Raw genomic sequence first — 16,991 nt, 5'->3', positions numbered from 1 at the left:
AGCAGGGGTCCCCAATCCCCGGTCCATGGACCAGTACCGGGCTGCGGCATGCCAGCGACTGGGCTGCACAAACAAACAAAGCCCATCCATGGGATGCAGGCAGCACACAAATCCACACCCCCTCCAGTCCATGGAAAAACCTCTCTCCATGGAACTGATCTCTGGTGCCCAAAAGGTTGGGGACCTCTAGTTTAGAGTTATTTAGAAAGTGAGTGGCCTACAAATACTGTAGAACAGGGGGGGTCAAACTGCTGGCCCGCGGGCTGGATGCGTCATGCCAAAACCGCGCTCACCCCATTGCCGGCAATGGGAAAAAAGTCATGATACTTTGCGACACATCATGTGATGTTGCGAGTTTGATAGCCCTGCTGTAGAATAATTTAATAAATTATAAAATAGAGAATATTACACCTCATAATAGCTATATAGCAATAGCACCTAGGCCTATATACTCCTTCATAGTACTTTACAGCATTTTCTGAGTGGTTTACAGAGTCAGCATATGGCCCCCAACAATCTGGGTCCTCATTTACCAACTTTGGTAGGATGGAAGGCTGAGTCAACCTTGAGCCGGTGAGAACTGAACTCCTGGCAGTGAGCAGAGTCAGCCTGCAATACTGCATTCTAACTATTGTGCCACCATGGCTCCCTTATATAACAAGCCTGGAGAATTCTGTTGGTTGAACTTGATGTAAAGTTATTTAATAATATAACATGTAAAGGATTATTTAAGAATTATGATTCCACATTGTTTCAAGACTGTGAGAATAAGGAAGAAAGTTGGCAAGGAAGATTATATGTAATCATGATGTGTTAAACAGCTCTGGAGAAGACAGCAACGTTCCCATTCAACAACACAACATATAACCTGGTGACTAAGGAAAAGCTGATAATCCATTCTAAGCAGAACAGTCTTTGAGTTAATTTTATCTACAACAAATGTTTATTATAAAAATCTCGATAGATTCTGTCATTCGAGGTACCAACTGGTTGAATTGATCATTAATAACACAAGCAGCTAGTTTAGAACTATTGGAAGTAGGAGACAAATGCAAATCAAAATTATTTTTTACTTTCTTGGGGGAAAAAGTGGGGCTTGGGGCAAATGATTGCTTGTATTTCAACAGCAATAAGGTGAATTTAGCAGCATGAGACACATAAGTAGAGTGCCTAATTTAATTCATGTCAAGTAGAATACTGTGCCTGCATTCACATTTTTAAGTGCTGTGAATTGTGAAGAGCATTAGTCTATTCCACGCGCATGAGACTATCAGATGTGTCTCCCTTGCTGATATGGATGCCAGGGCTTTAATTTCTATTGAAGATAGTTGCTATCTGCATTGGTTACAAGAGAAACAATTGGGAGGAAGTAGAATCATCCTGTGGGAAACAGGGAAATTGTCTAGAAGGAAAAAAATAGTCATGACGTATAATAATGAACTGAATGGATTTGCAGCTCAATTACCTCTCCTGAGAAAACTAGTCCTTCAATTCAGCAGACGTGCAAATGTGCCTCATTTTTTGCTAAAGCCTCATTTCTCCCAGGTCTAGTATGGTATCACAATCTCCACTCCTGTATCTGCTATAAATGTTAGTGTCCTTGCCAGACAGAAAGTGTGTGTCTGAATTTTTCACATCTTCTCAACATAAAATAGTCTCCCGGTAAAATTTTAATTGGCAATATTTTTAGCAGATGAAAATATTGATGTATAAGCCATTAATTTTACAAGGAAATGGAACAATGTAGGTATCCTACAAACCTAATTACCTTCATAAATTACATTTCTGACAGTTGTGTGGTCAAGAAAGGGAAAAATGTTCTAATTTAGCTTTTCGTGATCAAGATCCATCTTCCTGTAATCTTGGTACCCAATTGTTCTCTATTAATGATTTCTTAAGAAGGAAGAATGTCTATTCTGTACTTAAGTATGAGCGTTCCTACTTCTGCATCTAGCAGAGGGAGTAAACTGTCTGGGAAAATTGTATTTTAGCGTTTTAAGCTGATCTACATGATAAATTTTCCTTAAAGACAAAATCAAATACCAAATTGCCTCACATATTCCTATGTGAAGTCTATAAGAGATGTGGCTACATTTCTATTTTTATTTTGTTATGATATATTCCACAGTGTTTCCAAAAATAAGGATGTCATTCCCAGATGCCTATTCAGCCTTCTTTAAAGTATAGCAGTGTCTTCCAGATGGCTAATGATTAGAGTTTCAGTCAAGCATTTCTGGATGGTATGAAGAAAACTTGTCTTACATGAATCCTACATCTGTTCTATGCAGCCCTTTATTGAGTTCGGACTCACTGGAGAAGAGCCTAATGCTGGGAAAGATGGAGGGCAATAGAAGAAGGGGACGACAGAGAATGAGGTGGCTGGATGGAGTCACTGAAGCAGTAGGCATGAGCTTAAATGTACTCCAGAAGGTAGTAGAGGACAGGAAGGCCTGGAGTAACATTGTCCATGGGGTCGCGATGGGTCCGATACGACTTTGCAACTAACAACAACAAAATGTGAGGCAGTCCCACTTTAGGGTAGAGGTTGAGGGGAGGAAAAAAATAGGAAAAATACAGGCTCATTCATGCCTGATGTTGGCAATCAGATTTGAAGCTAATGAAATGTTTTGCTTTTTAGTAAGACAAGGAAAGAGCAGACTAGCTTCCTCAGCCATAACTATGTGACATATGGCATTCCTGTTAACAGCAAGGAGACAATAATGGTTAGTTTTAAATATACTGGCAGAGTTTGGCTAGCCATTATGCCACAAACTTAATAGTTAGTACGGTTCACAAGACCATGGAGGAGAATTTAAGTGGAGATAGTTGACATCTGATCTACTTCTGGAATAGCCAATTTCTGATTTCCATGATATTTTAAAAGGAGCCCATTTCCTTCTGCTGTTACTATTTTCAAAACTATATAAATTTGGATCTGACGCTAAAGGCACAAAGATGACAGTCAATCTCTCCAAGCTATAGATGTATTGCTTAGTGGCTGGGACTTCTGTAACCAAATACTTTGTAGTGTTTTGTTTACAGCTTAGTACTGAGGCTGTTCCTTGGATGAAGAAACATTTTCTATGGATTTTTTGAAAATGATTTATTAGAATAGACTTGTAGCACGAGTTGTCCTCAGGTCATGAAAAATGATGCATGCTTTATTTGTGTTAAAACCAGCGTTTGAAAGTTAGTGCTCTGGTGATTTCTAGGTAGTGGCATTCACTTGGTTATATTATGTATCAAACAGTAGGCAGCCTCTTTATGGCCATTTAACATGTTTGAGGAGGTTGAGAGCCACAATATCAGTGGATCAGTATCCTGATATCCCTGATCAGGGTTGGTTTTCTAAGGGTCTTAAGGATTTTTGTTTGTTTATTTTAACTGTGATCTGCCTATATCTAGGTTTATATGAGTTTTTATTCCTGTTTTACTTGAAATGGCATGGAAATACATCATCATTGTTCATCAGTATGTCACAGGGAGCCTCTGAGGGCATTACTTTAAATCCTCTGGATTTAACTCTTCCAAGAAAAACACGTGTAGAATTGATTGCTTCCATCAAGCATTTGGGAAAGTGGCCCAATTATTTTTATAACATGGCTTTAGGCAGCTCTAATTTTACATATGTTGGCAGCCATTTGAGACATATTTCTGTGTCTAGAATGTAGACCGTATGGCATTCTAAGAACTTTTCTCACTACAATATTGTGCCCTGTTCATAAAACTGTCCTGGGAAGTTTTGCTACTAAGTTAAATTTTTAAAATGTGAGTCTTCTAATATAAATCTTGCCTTTTACAGTATGTTGTGACTGTTTGTTGTATTAGAAAATGCTGTATACTGAACTGCATTAGAATATCTGCAGGAGATGAAATTGTAACAATTTAGATTTGAGAGAGAAAAAAATAACACATGAGGGTTTGGAGTCTTGATAATGCCATTCTGTTTTTGTTTTCTTGCATACTCTGCTGTGTCTTTTCAAAATATTCTTCATTTGCCACAGGTTAATTAGTAAATCACCATGAGTGAGTCTGAAAACAGGAATCTGCCTTTCTTTGTCAAATTAGGCCATTGATCCATCTGGTATGTCCTGTGGTGTCTGTAGTGCAAGATAGGCAACTAACGCTCTCCAAGTGTTCTAGCCTCCAGCAGGGTGACCAATGGTCAAGAATTAGAGGAGTTGAACTTTAAAACATCTGAAGGGCACTCATTTACAGTTTTTTTTACATCAGAGGTGTTCACCAGAGATTGTTTTACCTCTCTGTTTGGTTTCATCTCACTTCTTACATCCAGTTTGAACAGAATGCAGACAAAGATTTCTACCGTATATTCTGGCGTATAAGGCGACCCGGTGTATAAGACGACCCCCGTCTTTGGCACCGAGTCGCATGCCTAGAAAGTTGTCTTATATGCCGGAAACTACCGTTATTTCCGGTGTATAAGACAACTTGATATATAAGACGACCCCCAACTTCGGCGCCGATTTTAACACTTGCGAAAGTCGTCTTATACACTGGAAAGTACGGTACTTCCCTCTGAATTTTTTAACATTTATCAAGCTTACTGTGAGATTTTTTAAAAAGTAGGAATATTTTTACTTATTTATTTTTTCAGTTTATGTAGCTGCCCATCTCAAATAAATGACTCTGGGTGGCTCACAATAGTGGTGTGGTGAAAAAAAAGCTCTTGACCAAGATATTTCAATATAGGTAGTCCTCGACTTACGACCACAATTGAGCCCAAAATTGCTGTTGTTAAGTAAGGTAGTTGCCCCATTTTATGACATTTCTTGCCACAGTTGTTAAGTGAATCACTGCAATTGTTAAGTTAGTAACCCAGTTGTTAAATGAGTCTGGTTTCCTGATCGACTTTGCTTGTCAGGAGGTTACAAAAGGTGACCACATGACGCCGGGACACAGCAACTGTCATAAATATGAACCAGTTGCCAAGCATCTGAATTTTGATCAGGGGATGCTGCAAAAATTGTAACTGTGAAAAATGGTCATAAGTCAGTTTTTTCAGTGCTGTTGCAACTTTGAACCGTCACTAAATGATCTGTTGTTAGTCAAGGACTATCTGTATATCAAGGTCATTGTGAACTGTGTCATGGTGGATGTCTTTACTTAATTTCTTCTCTTTTTGTCAACGGCTATGCTGGTGAACCAGGAAGAACATACACAATTTGACATCCATTTGCACACATGCTGTTGAACATTCCCATACATCTTTTCTCATTCCAGGTCATACTGAAGGGGAGGAAAATTAAAACTATCCATCCCTTCTCTGACTAAGATTGAAAAAAAATAATCTGGTCATTCCAAGGTACAGCAAGCATGGATTTGCACGATATAGAAATCAGAGAAATTGCCCAAGGCTTTGGAGAAATTGAGCCTTTCCTGTTTCTGCATGAAGAGGCATTGTTTCTACAAGGACTCTAAACATGAAATCTTTCAAGAAATTAAAAACAGCAGATTCAACATCAATCACTTAGAAAGTCTTTCTGGCGGAGTTTGTGTTTCTGAAAAGCTCTACCAAACACCAGGTGGCTAAGGTTATATTTGTTTGTCTGCAGTATTGATGTCTTTTTAATGTAAAAAAATTCATTTATTTTTCTGTGGCTATGTTAACTGTGTCTCTCACACACAACCTTTTTTTTTTTTGTCTTAAAGATGCAAATGTTGGACAAATTTCCAATGGAAGGAGGACAGAAGGACCCTAAACAAAGGATAATTCCCTTTTTGCCAGGTTTGTAAGGTGAACACTATAGTTCTCAAATGAAATATTTTATATATTCTTTTTATCTGTGTCTGTCTAACTGTTTGTCTGTCTGTCATCTGTCTACTTATCCATCCATCCATTCATTCATCCACCCATCTTCTCTCTCATTCTCTTTATCAATCAATCTATTATAGATTAATGTGGCTCTTTAATTCTCCACTTTTCAGTAACAGTAACAGAGTTGGAAGGGACCTTGGAGGTCATTTAGTCCAACATTCTGCTCATGCAGGAGACCTTTACTATTTCTGACAAATTGCTGTCCAGTCTCTTTTTAAAAGCCTCCAGTAATGGGACATCCACAATTTCCGAAGTTCCACTAGTTGATTGTTCTCACTGTTAGGAATTTTCTCATTTCAGATATATTGACTATAAGTTCTGACTTCTCCATCAGACTTGGCCAAATAGTCAATTTAACTAATATTAACACATTTAGACATTTGAATGGAGATTTGCGATTAGGCTACTTCCAACACAGGGTTTGTGTTCCTATGATCCACTGCAGGGCTTTTCACTGCTTTGGTCTTATTTGATCCTAATTATTTATGTTGATTTCAGTATGGTTCTGGCCTGAATTTCACATAGAAATGACATTAGACAACCTGGGAAATGATATATGCTGAGCAATGTATCATAGAATTTAGTTAGAAGATATTTGGCTTAGGGTGACATCAGTATGTGGATGACACATAGCTCCATTTTTCTATTTGAACAGGCAGTTTTACAATGGATGAGAGAAAACAAGTTGGAAAAAAATCCAGATAAGATTAAACAATTATGGATTATTGTTTTAGATCTGATTTTAGTTGGGACAATATGCTTTATAAAGATCAGATACTTGATCTGGGTATTCTGTTATATTTCCCGTACAAGAATAAATAGGATAATCTGTGCATTGCGAGTGCCAGTTAGACAGATCCAATTACATGTACTCTGGTTAGGGATTACTACTAAAATGCATTGCATTTTAAAGCTTTTAAAGATGCTTTAGAAATTCCAGCTAGAACAAAATGCATGTCCTAAGCTACATATTCAGAACAGATCACATCAGTACTGAACTGTCTCTCTTTGGGGTCTATGAAAATTCATCACGGCCAATTTGCTGTGGCCCACTCGCTGAGGACAATTTACCATGGGACAACTCACCATGGCCAACTCATTGCAGGGAAGCTCGCTGCGGGTCAAGAGTTACACTAATATCAAAGAAATGGTGGAATAGAATCATTAAAGAAAGGATGCAAAAGGAAGGACCGAATGAAATGTGAATGACAAAAATTAAAATAGTTTTTTAAAATTTATTTTAAATAATTAAATAGAATTGTTAAATTGTCCCACAGCAAGCTGGCCATGGCAAGTTATCCAATGGCAAGTTGGCCATGGTGAATTGGCTGTGGCGAGTTGTCCCATTCCATTCCGTTTGTTGCCTTTTTGATTCTACATTGTGTAATTTTCAGATGGCCATCTTGGGACTGTGCAGTATAATATGTCAGATTTCCAACTGAACGTGGTAATGGAAGAAGAGATCAAGATAGGTGGGATATCTTTAAAATGGTAGTATTAAAAGTATAAAAGAAAAAAAAAGACAAGTACAGTAGGAGAAGCTGTGTGTCTCTACAGAAACTTAGTGAATATCTGAAAAAAAGAAAAAAAAAATCCCACACATAATGGAAATATAAAGAGAATTGGGGGGGGGGGAAGAGTATAGAACTGTAGATCTAGTGCCAAGACAACATTCCGAATCAGCTGGGATGAGCAAGAAGATTGTTTCATTGATTTATTATGAGTCATCAAGTCATTTTTGCCACATATCTTGAATTTTTTTAAGAGGGATTGAAGCAAGTTCAGAGAAGGGCAATGGGGATCTGGGTTTTGGAAGCTACATCCAGAGGGATTGAAGGAAATGGGAACATTTACCATTGAGAAGAGATTGAGACTGAGGGTATTCCTAAATATTTCAAAGAATGTCACACTGAAGAAATTTGAGAGTGTACAACATGGAATAATAGATTTAAATACCAGATGGCAGATACTGATTTACCATTAGCTAAACCTTCTAATGGTAAGACTAATGTATCTTTGACTTGTCTCATATTTCCAAATAAACTGTAGACAGCTGGGGTAGATTAATTTGGATTTCTGCACTGAATAGGGAGATGGACCCCATAGCTTGTATGTCACCTTCTAACCCTATGATTCTCTTTTAGAGTTACAAATATACTTGTTCTGAACTATTGACTCTTTTGATTTAGATTGATGGAAGTTGCGTATTTGGAAGAATCAAGACTGGGAAGGGTGGGTGTAAAATTGGATTCTGTTAGGCAACTTAGCATCCCAAATTTCAAATTGTTATTCTTCCCCAACTCTCCATTGCTTCAATATAGTATCACAGATTTCCAAATAGCCTTGTGCTGTTTTAATGTGTTTCTATTTTGGCTGTATAATTGTTCCCATTAAAACATTCCATTATGCAACTGTGCTTTTCCTCAGATATGGGCAGAATTGCAACTTAGTAACCATCATGGTTATTTCAGGAGTTGCATTCTGATTCCAGCTGTTCCCTGGATTGTGGTAGCAGCAAAGCAAGACTCACTCTGGCATGAATGCAGAGAAAAAGAGCATGCTGTGCAATTTTTCATGCCAGAAGAACGAAATAGGAGTGATATAACATCAGACCCAGCTGGCCAGCATCTCCAATTTGAACAAATAGAAATTACAGTTTCAGTATATTCTGTTTCTGAAGCGTTGTAACCTATTTTTGGACAGCTCGGGGAAATTTGTTTCCAAAAAGGTTACGGCAATGGTACATTTTGCTTGCTCAGTGTCTTCATTCCTTTTGGAAGCTTGGAAATTTTCCTTTTTGTGGAATTATTTTATGATGGAAAGCAGAAGTGATAGTGATGTTCTCCCAATGTGAGTTCCTAACAGAGTTTTGGGAAATCCATAAAAATAATCACAAATGAGGAATTCAATATACAAATCTGATTCCATAAAATCCTAGCAGTGGAATGGACTGATCAGCCCTTTCCTTCATTAAAAAAATCCAGTTTGAATCATTCTTGAAAGCTGGTGTCTGCAATTGTCTGAATGCATCCCTCAGGAAGCCATCAAACTGCTTATATTGTATAGTGTTTCTCCACCTTAGCAACTTTAAGATATATGGATATCAATTCTCAGAATTCCTAGGGAGCTGAGATTGAGAAACACTTGGCTATTAGGAAACTTTGTCTGTTGTTCAACCAGAACCTGTTGAATTTCTTCTAGCTTAAATGTTAGAATTGAAGAAGTGTTACCAGCTTCCCTGGCTAAGACTTGTTTTGTACCTCTGGGAGATCTTTCTTGGCCAAGGAAAGCTTTTACAGGCTGACATGTATAAATGATTGGAAATAATCAGACATTCTGTGCCTGGCAATTTTGCAAGGGCAGAATGATGTAGGTCTGCAGTTCCTTGAATCTTGCCTTGTTCATCCACTGGAACAAGTTCTCTTATTTCAAACCCCAAGACAGGAACCAGAGTTTTCTGTATCAGCTGTCACTTATGACTCTTTCTAAATAAAATGTGAAGGAAGAGGGAATAGCTTTCGTGTTTGGGTGTGTAGATGTGTTTGTATATGTATTTTGGGAAAAATAAAAAGTTGATTTTACAATAGAGAACTTAGGCTTGTTTGCATTCCAACCTTTTCCAGTTATCACCCTTCTTATTCTTCCCTTCTGTGCAGTTTTTCTTTTAATAATCCCATACCAACCCTTGAATTTCAGTATCAGTGTGGGAATTTGGCTCTTGCTTTATAATTCAAACATGCTGCTTTCTGGGAAGCCCTCCTTGGTAATGTTATACATTGTGGTTCCTGACATCTGAAAAATGTTTCCAGTTATCCTGTCTACCCAGCTGCCTCTAGCTTTTTACTTTTTCCCCGAATCTCTAACACAGTTAGATTTGAGCCCTTTGATAGGAAACGAAATAGTTGATCAGCAGCTCTTTTCTTATCTAAAGAAGGTATTTTAATACAATAAATATTTAAAATTATGTTTTAAAGGATAGGCTGCAATGCTTTTGCTATGATTACTTTATGTTATTGTTTGAACATGAAAGAAATATAAGGAATTGGGCAGAAACTGGGAAAGGTACAAAAATGAACACAAGATAACTGAGCTTACAAAGTTAACTATAGAGAAGAAAATAATGCTTTAGATTTTTTTATTAAAATATATATCACTTGATTGCCAATCCATGGTTTAGTTACAAAAAACCTATTTCTAAGTTTACAGAATTGTTCCTAACTTCTTTTCATGCTTATTTTATTATATTCTTGGTACTTGGATCCTAGATCCTGTATTAATCACCATCATCTCTGTTTTCCATTGTAAAATAATTCCACAAGAAGGAAAATTTCCAAGCTTCCCAAAAGGAAAGAAGGCACTGAGCAAGCAAGTTTAATTAAATCAGGTTAGCTATTATATATATAGTGAGTACCTGTAATTTAATTTCTATTGAATAAGATGGTAATCCATAATAGTATATGATAAATAAGAAGACATTAAGCATCAATGACCTGTAACAGCTGATTATTTTTTCATTAAGCCAGGTTATAACACCAAGATTATAATTCTATAGCTCAGATAAGAAAACTGAGGTTTAAACAGTTGAATTGGGCTTCTGTCTTTTGGACAGAGTGCCTAATGTTCTTTTTTTAATACTGGATCACTTTATAATGTCCTGGAATCAAAGGTGACTGAGGTTTCAGACATGATCATGCCTTTATGGCTTCTCTTGACCCATCACTCCCGACACTGCCCATGGTTTATGGGGGAGTTGTGCGTTCTGAAAAGGGCTGAGAGAGGTCTAGAGAGCTGCTGAAGGAAACAAGAGATTAATTCGACCAGATAAAACTTAGAGCTGCTATTAAGTCATACCTCATGGCGGTAAGAATGGCGAAGCACCATTATTTCTCTATCCTAATTGCATCCATTGGATGTCATCTGGTGGCCCTATTCAAAGCATTATGGCTGGTCGGATTTAGGAGAAAAGCCATCTTTGCCATGGCTCCTTCACTTTGGAACATCATGCCTCTTCAGGTGTGATCCACACCAATCCTTTTTTGGCCTTCTGAGAGCTGAAGTCCTGGCTCTGCCAACTGGCCTGGGACTCCAATGGGTGATCAATGGAGTAAGATAAGAGCCCACCTCCCCCTTTTATGCATCTTGTTCCCTTCCTACACATCTGTATGGATTTTAAATTCATTTAATGTTACTATTTATTGTTTTAGTGTTTTAAATTGTTTTTTTTAATTATTGTAAGCCACCTAGAGTCACCCCCAGGTGAGATGAGTGGCATATAAATTGAATAAATAAACACATAATATGGTCTTAGAATATAATGTGACGGAATGTCAGCCACAATGCCTACTCAGCCATTTTGTTTATAGGTTTAATTAATAGAGGGAGAAGATAAAGCATAAGCACCCTAATTTTGAACTCTAACTATGCTCATTGCACACAATATTTTGAGGGAAAACATATGAAGTAGGGGTGCCTTTCCATCCATTATGATTTCCATGTAGTTTAGAGCCCTGGATAATCAGTAATCTAAGGTGTTTTTGATCCTCGATGTCACCATCAGTTTTTAACTCCCGATTTGACAGTTCAGCCAAACAGTGACGGCTGGGGGAATTAAAATGGTCAAAGTTCAGCACATCTAAAAGACACTTAGATTAGGGAATAATGACCTAAACTAGATGTTTTGGGGGTGTTTAATAAATTCTAGGAAATAATTCTAGTGTGAACTGGAAGTAATTGCTTCCATAAATTGCTTCCTTAGCTTATTATTTTGCAAATGCACATAGTTGATTATGATGAATATCCAAAAGCAATGACTATGATTAAAACGTCTCATGTGTAGCACAAGTTGGCATATAGAAAAGCCTGCATGATTTTCTAAATATGGAAATACATATCCTCTGAGGGTGGCCCAGAGAGAAAATTCACAAGGGGGAAAAATCTGGACTAACTATACCTAGATCCTGCCAAATTTCTCAGGAAACAACTTTTATATACAGAGCTGAGTCTTCCAGATATTGTATTGATTGCAATCTAGAGCATGTTCTCCCTAATATTTCCCTAAAAGGGCTAAGATGAGCTGCATGGAAAGAAAACTTTGCCCAAATTTGAAGTGTTTACTTTTAGCTGTAAAATTGCATAAAACAATACTTGAGGGAAATAACATAGTATGCATGAATAAGTTCAGTCAAATCTATGACCTTTCTTATAAAACCTCAGGTTGACATGTCCTTACACACCCAGTTTGTTCAGAGAGTTTATCCATTCCATTATTTAAGTATGTGCTATCCTCTCCTCCCCACCTCTGGCCATTGTGCTCCCTTCTCCAGTTCTATCCTCACAACAGTAACAGTCTTGTACTTTATAGTTTGAGCTGAGAGTGTGTGACTGTCTCAGAATTGCCCAGAACTACCATGCTTGAGTGTTGGCAACTGGTTCATATTTATGACTGCTGCAGTGTCCCGGGGTCATGTGATCACCTTTTGCGACCTTCTAATGACCAAAGTCAATGGGGAAACCCATTTCAATTAATAGTCGTGTTACTCATTTAGTAGTAACAGCAGTGATTCACTTAACAACTGTGGCAAGAAAGGTCGTAAAATGGAACAAAATTCACTTAACAAATACCTCACTTAACAACATAAATTTTGGGCTCAGTAGGTCAAGGACTACCTGTATCTGTGTGAGAAAAGTATTATTAAAATCCATTAACGTGTCTTTGCTTGAGGAGTTCTGTGGAGTCTTATGCAACCTTTCATGGTTCACGTTGTACCAAATCTGCATTGTAGAGACACTTCTGCTACAATGGACATTTTCCATTTCTCTCTCTTGTTCTAACCAACTGCATCCCAGAAAGTTGATAAGTTGCCCCCCCCTTTTTTTTACTGCAGAAGGCCCAGTTTATTAATTTGAAAGAAAGGCCTTTATTTTTCACTTTTTGTCTTTTATAGTTTTTCCAAATTTCGCTTTGATTTATTTACCATGTTGCATGATCGGTCAATTAGCGGCATCCTGTGATATGTCGTGACACCATATGGGGGCAGAATATGTAAATTCTTAACTGAATTTCCAGAAAAAGATGGAAGATTCTATGTTTCCCTAGGCAGCTTTTAGTCTGGTGTTCTGTCCATTATAAATAAAAAGCCTGGTCTATACATTTAGTTTGATATCAACAGGAGGTTGCACCACCACTTATGTATTGAGCATTGTTTGCAACTGTAGCCATCAGGCATATCTGCCAGTTCCTGGCAGCCATCCGTTCCTTCTGAAAAGGAATTGTGTCCATATGTTTAAAAGTGAATCACAGCCAAGAGTGTCTAGGTGAAATTTGAGAAGTAGTAAAGTAGTAAAGGGGGGAATTGGAGAATACAATGGTGCAAAATCCTTCTGTGAGCTGAGACGCTTCTCTAGGCAAGGGGTGAACATTTCTTCTTTATGTAAGAGAAGGAAAGTTGTCCCCTTCAAAAGGAGCAGGCGTTGTGTCAGTGATGCAATGATACTACTTACATACAGTAAACAGACCCCAGACTTGAGGATGAGTTTAAAGACTGTAATTTTAAAACATATATTAATTTCTAATTGAAAAGTTTGGTAGTCTGGTTTGGAAGCATTACTGCTTCAGACAGGAAGGCTGTGTAGAGAGTGGTGAAGAAAAGAGTATTGGTAGTTCACTTCCTTCTATCCAGGACATGGCATATAAGCACTGCTTGAGCAGGGTCCATAATAGTATCTGGGAGGCTACATATCCTCTTCAAGACCTGTTTTCCTTGTTACTTGGAAGAGGCTTCGTGGTATCCGAAGCAGAACATCCAGATTCAGTCACATTTTGCTCCATATAGTATCAACCTTGTGAACTCTCACGTTTCCCCTTTCTGCTATGTATTCAAAATGGACAGTGATTAATATATATGTATGTGTGTATATATAAAAGCTGTGTGGTCCCAAATCAACAGATTGCCACAAATTTCATCTCTGTGATCATGGGAATTTTGGGCTATCAAGGTTACTTGAGTGAGTCCCTGTAATACATAGGCTGCAGGTTATCCATTATTATTGTATCCATACCGTCTACTCAAGATAATAGCTACTCTATATGCTGACTCTGTAACTGCTTAGAGGGGGCTGTAAAGCACTGTGAAGCAGTATATATGTCTAAGTGCTACTGCTATTGCTTTAATGCAGACCAGCTTTCCACTAGGAGATAGACAGACTTTTTCTTGCTGAATCACTGTCTATATTGCATAGTGCTGAAAGATTGCAAGGGGAAGGGCTTGTCATTCAAAACATAGTTCTATTTGCAAGGGCTTGTAAAATGTTCATCCCTTTTGGGAAATGCATTGCTTCATACAGGGAACTGGATTTATGAAGACAATACAATTCAAAGGCACGATTGAAGTGACCAAACAACTAGTGGTATCTGGAATTGTCAGATGGCCATTCCCCAGGAACATAAGTGGGTTTATGTAAAACTCTTCTAGGGTGCTAAAAACAGCAATAATACTTAGCACTTAGACTTATATACCGCTTTACAGCCCTCTCTAAACAGTTTACAGAGTCAGCCTATTGCCCCAACAATCTAGGTCCTCATTTTACTGACCTTGGAAGGATGGAAGTCTGAGTCAACCTTGAGTCGGTCAGGATTGAACTCCTGGTAGTCAGCAGAATTAGCCTGCAATACTGCATTCTAACCATTGAGCCACCACAGCTCATAAATGAGTATGTTAGCATTATTTTTATTTAAAATTATACAAAAGAAAAAGAAATAACGCCTCCTGAGTTGCAGTAAAACTGATTTCTTAATGATAATCCACTCATTGCTCTTCCTGATATAGATCTCTGACTGGAAGAGAGGGTGGCAAGTTCTGACAGATGACTAGAGGGAAGGGTTTACCCATTTGTCAGAACCTTTCCATCTGAATGCTCCTTTAGTGATATTCTTGTGGTCTGTCAAACGAAGGCAGTGGGGAAAAAGTACACTGCCTAATAGGCAGAACACTTTAAAGAGCTCCTGTTCTGCTGTTGCATCTAGCAATCTTGATGCTATTTTAGCAAAACCAAAATGATCAAAGAAGAAAGTTGGCAGTCTGGGGGTGGAGATGACAGGATGCCAAAGGAGGTGACAAATTCCATCCCCTGTGTTCTTGTCAAAGCTTCACAAATCATACAGTACAGCCAGGCTTTGCTGTAAATTGCCTATTGTATGTTTTTTAAAAACAAACAAATAAATAAATTGAGTCAGGAGATGGTAGAAAACACTGCTTCTATATCAGATCAGAAAAAAAAAAGTAAACTTGGGTGATCTCTGCTCTGAGCTCTGAGAGGAGAAAAATGCTGCAGAAATACTGGAGAGGAGAGATATTCCTTGAGACATATCCTTAAGGAACAATTACTGAGGCATTTTCAAACTGCAGTTAAGTGTGTGAACATACATATAGAATTGCATATGGTCCTGTTAGAGTTTTTATCCATGGAATGTAGTGCATGCATGTCCAGAAACTGTTATTGAACCATATTTCAGCTTACAGCAGTTCCTCTAATTTAATTAAGTTTGGTGAAGTATTGTTGTTGTTGTTGTTATTAGTTGCGAAGTCATGTCCGATCCATTGCGACCCCATGGACAACGTTCCTCCAGGCCTTCCTGTCCTCTACCATCTTCTGAAGTCAATTTAAGCTCATGCCTACTGCTGCACTGACTCCATCCAGCCACCTCATTCTCTGTCGTCCCCTTCTTCTATTGCCCTCAATCTTTCCCAGCATTAGGCTTTTCTCCAGTGTGTCCTTCCTTCTCATTAGGTGGCCAAAGTATTTGAGTTTCAACTTCAGGATGTGGCCTTCTAAAAAGCAGTCAAGGTGATCTCCTCTAGGACTGACCAGTTTGACTGCCTTGCAGTCCAAGGGACTCGCAGGAGTCTTTTCCAGCACCATAGTTCAAAGGCCTCAATTCTTTGGCGCTCAGCCTTTCTTATGGTCCAACTTTCACAGCCATACATTGCAACTGGGAAAATGGGTGAAGTATTTACACATATAATCATTACGAAGAATGGTTTACCAGCATTTACTTGGAAATTTTTTAAATGTTAAAGAGTTAGTAGCAGATGTTAATTTTTTTTCATTGCAGTTTTCTATTCTCAAAGCCTAGAATATCTACTGTCTAACTGCAAGACGTATTAATTCAGTTCTCTGATTCAGTCAACTAAATCTGGCCTCTTCAAAATAATCAGTTTGATGTTGTGCGTTCTTGAGGGCCTGCCTTGCAATTTAGTAATTGTGCCTATGAAGAGTACTTCATAAGGCTACATATTGTTTTGTTATGTAATTGGAATGAGCATCTTTCTGGGTCTTTAAAAGTCTTCCACTTTCCACTCCTCCATCTCCTCTCTGTTTAGAAGTAGCTTGTGGAAAAAATGTAGCTTTATAAGCAGTTTGTTATTTAAAATAGGTAAAATTAGGCAAAATATAAATGGCTGAATGAAAGAATTAATGTTATATAGTCTTCCTTATCCCAGTTTCTTTCTCTCAAGCCTGAAGCAGTTAAGCCCCATCATGTTGCAGAAGTCTGTTCCAGATGTTGATCTGGGCATTGTGCTTTGAATGGGTGTAACAAGGTGTAGATACTCATTAGCTTTTTAAAAAGAAAAGCTAGGGTCTATGTAGAATTCTAAGAGCTGGCAGATTCTAATCTATTTCAAGATAGCTTCTTACCATTTCTGCCTACAGAAAGCCATTCTGAATATGCATAATACAATAATTAAAGTAAGCCATTGGTTCATGTTCAAATAAGAGGAAAACAACATTGGGTATAATCCCTTTTTTAAGTAAATTTACCTAAACTTTAAGGATAAGATATGCTGTCATTGTATATCTTAAAAAACATTTTGTGGGTTCTAGAGAGCAGGTCTACATTTATGATAATGATAGAGTTCTTCTTTCCAAGAATCAAGAAGAAAACATCTTCCATTGTTGAGTGTTGTTTTGGCTTCCTACCAACTCTGTCTTGTGCCTTCATTTACCAAGTCAAAGTACAAAATATTTTACCTTGCTTTATATATGTATGAACTGATCAAGGAATGTGTCAGAGATTAATGCTGAAACCTTTTTAAAGTTTATTAAAAATTAAAACTGTATTTCTACAGCAAAGTTAGAAATACCTTAATTGAACATA

General features: G+C 37.8%; 1 protein-coding gene across 4 annotated transcripts in view; it reads left to right on the top strand.

Annotated features, from left to right (window-relative positions):
- SH3PXD2B (SH3 and PX domains 2B) overlaps positions 1–16,991 on the top strand; it is a 145,096-nt gene that overhangs the window by 68,688 nt on the left and 59,417 nt on the right. For all 4 annotated transcript variants that reach the window (XM_039352236.1, XM_039352228.1, XM_039352249.1 and 1 more), the window contains one exon: positions 5,671–5,746. In XM_039352236.1, coding sequence (XP_039208170.1) covers positions 5,671–5,746 — 76 coding nt within the window. The remainder of the gene's footprint in view (positions 1–5,670; positions 5,747–16,991) is intronic.

The sequence above is a fragment of the Crotalus tigris genome, unplaced genomic scaffold (assembly GCF_016545835.1).
Source record: "Crotalus tigris isolate CLP2741 ecotype Arizona unplaced genomic scaffold, ASM1654583v1 scf7180000017568.12009008, whole genome shotgun sequence".
NCBI classification, from domain to species: domain Eukaryota; kingdom Metazoa; phylum Chordata; class Lepidosauria; order Squamata; family Viperidae; genus Crotalus; species Crotalus tigris.
This window is presented reverse-complemented; position numbering and strand designations above follow the sequence as displayed.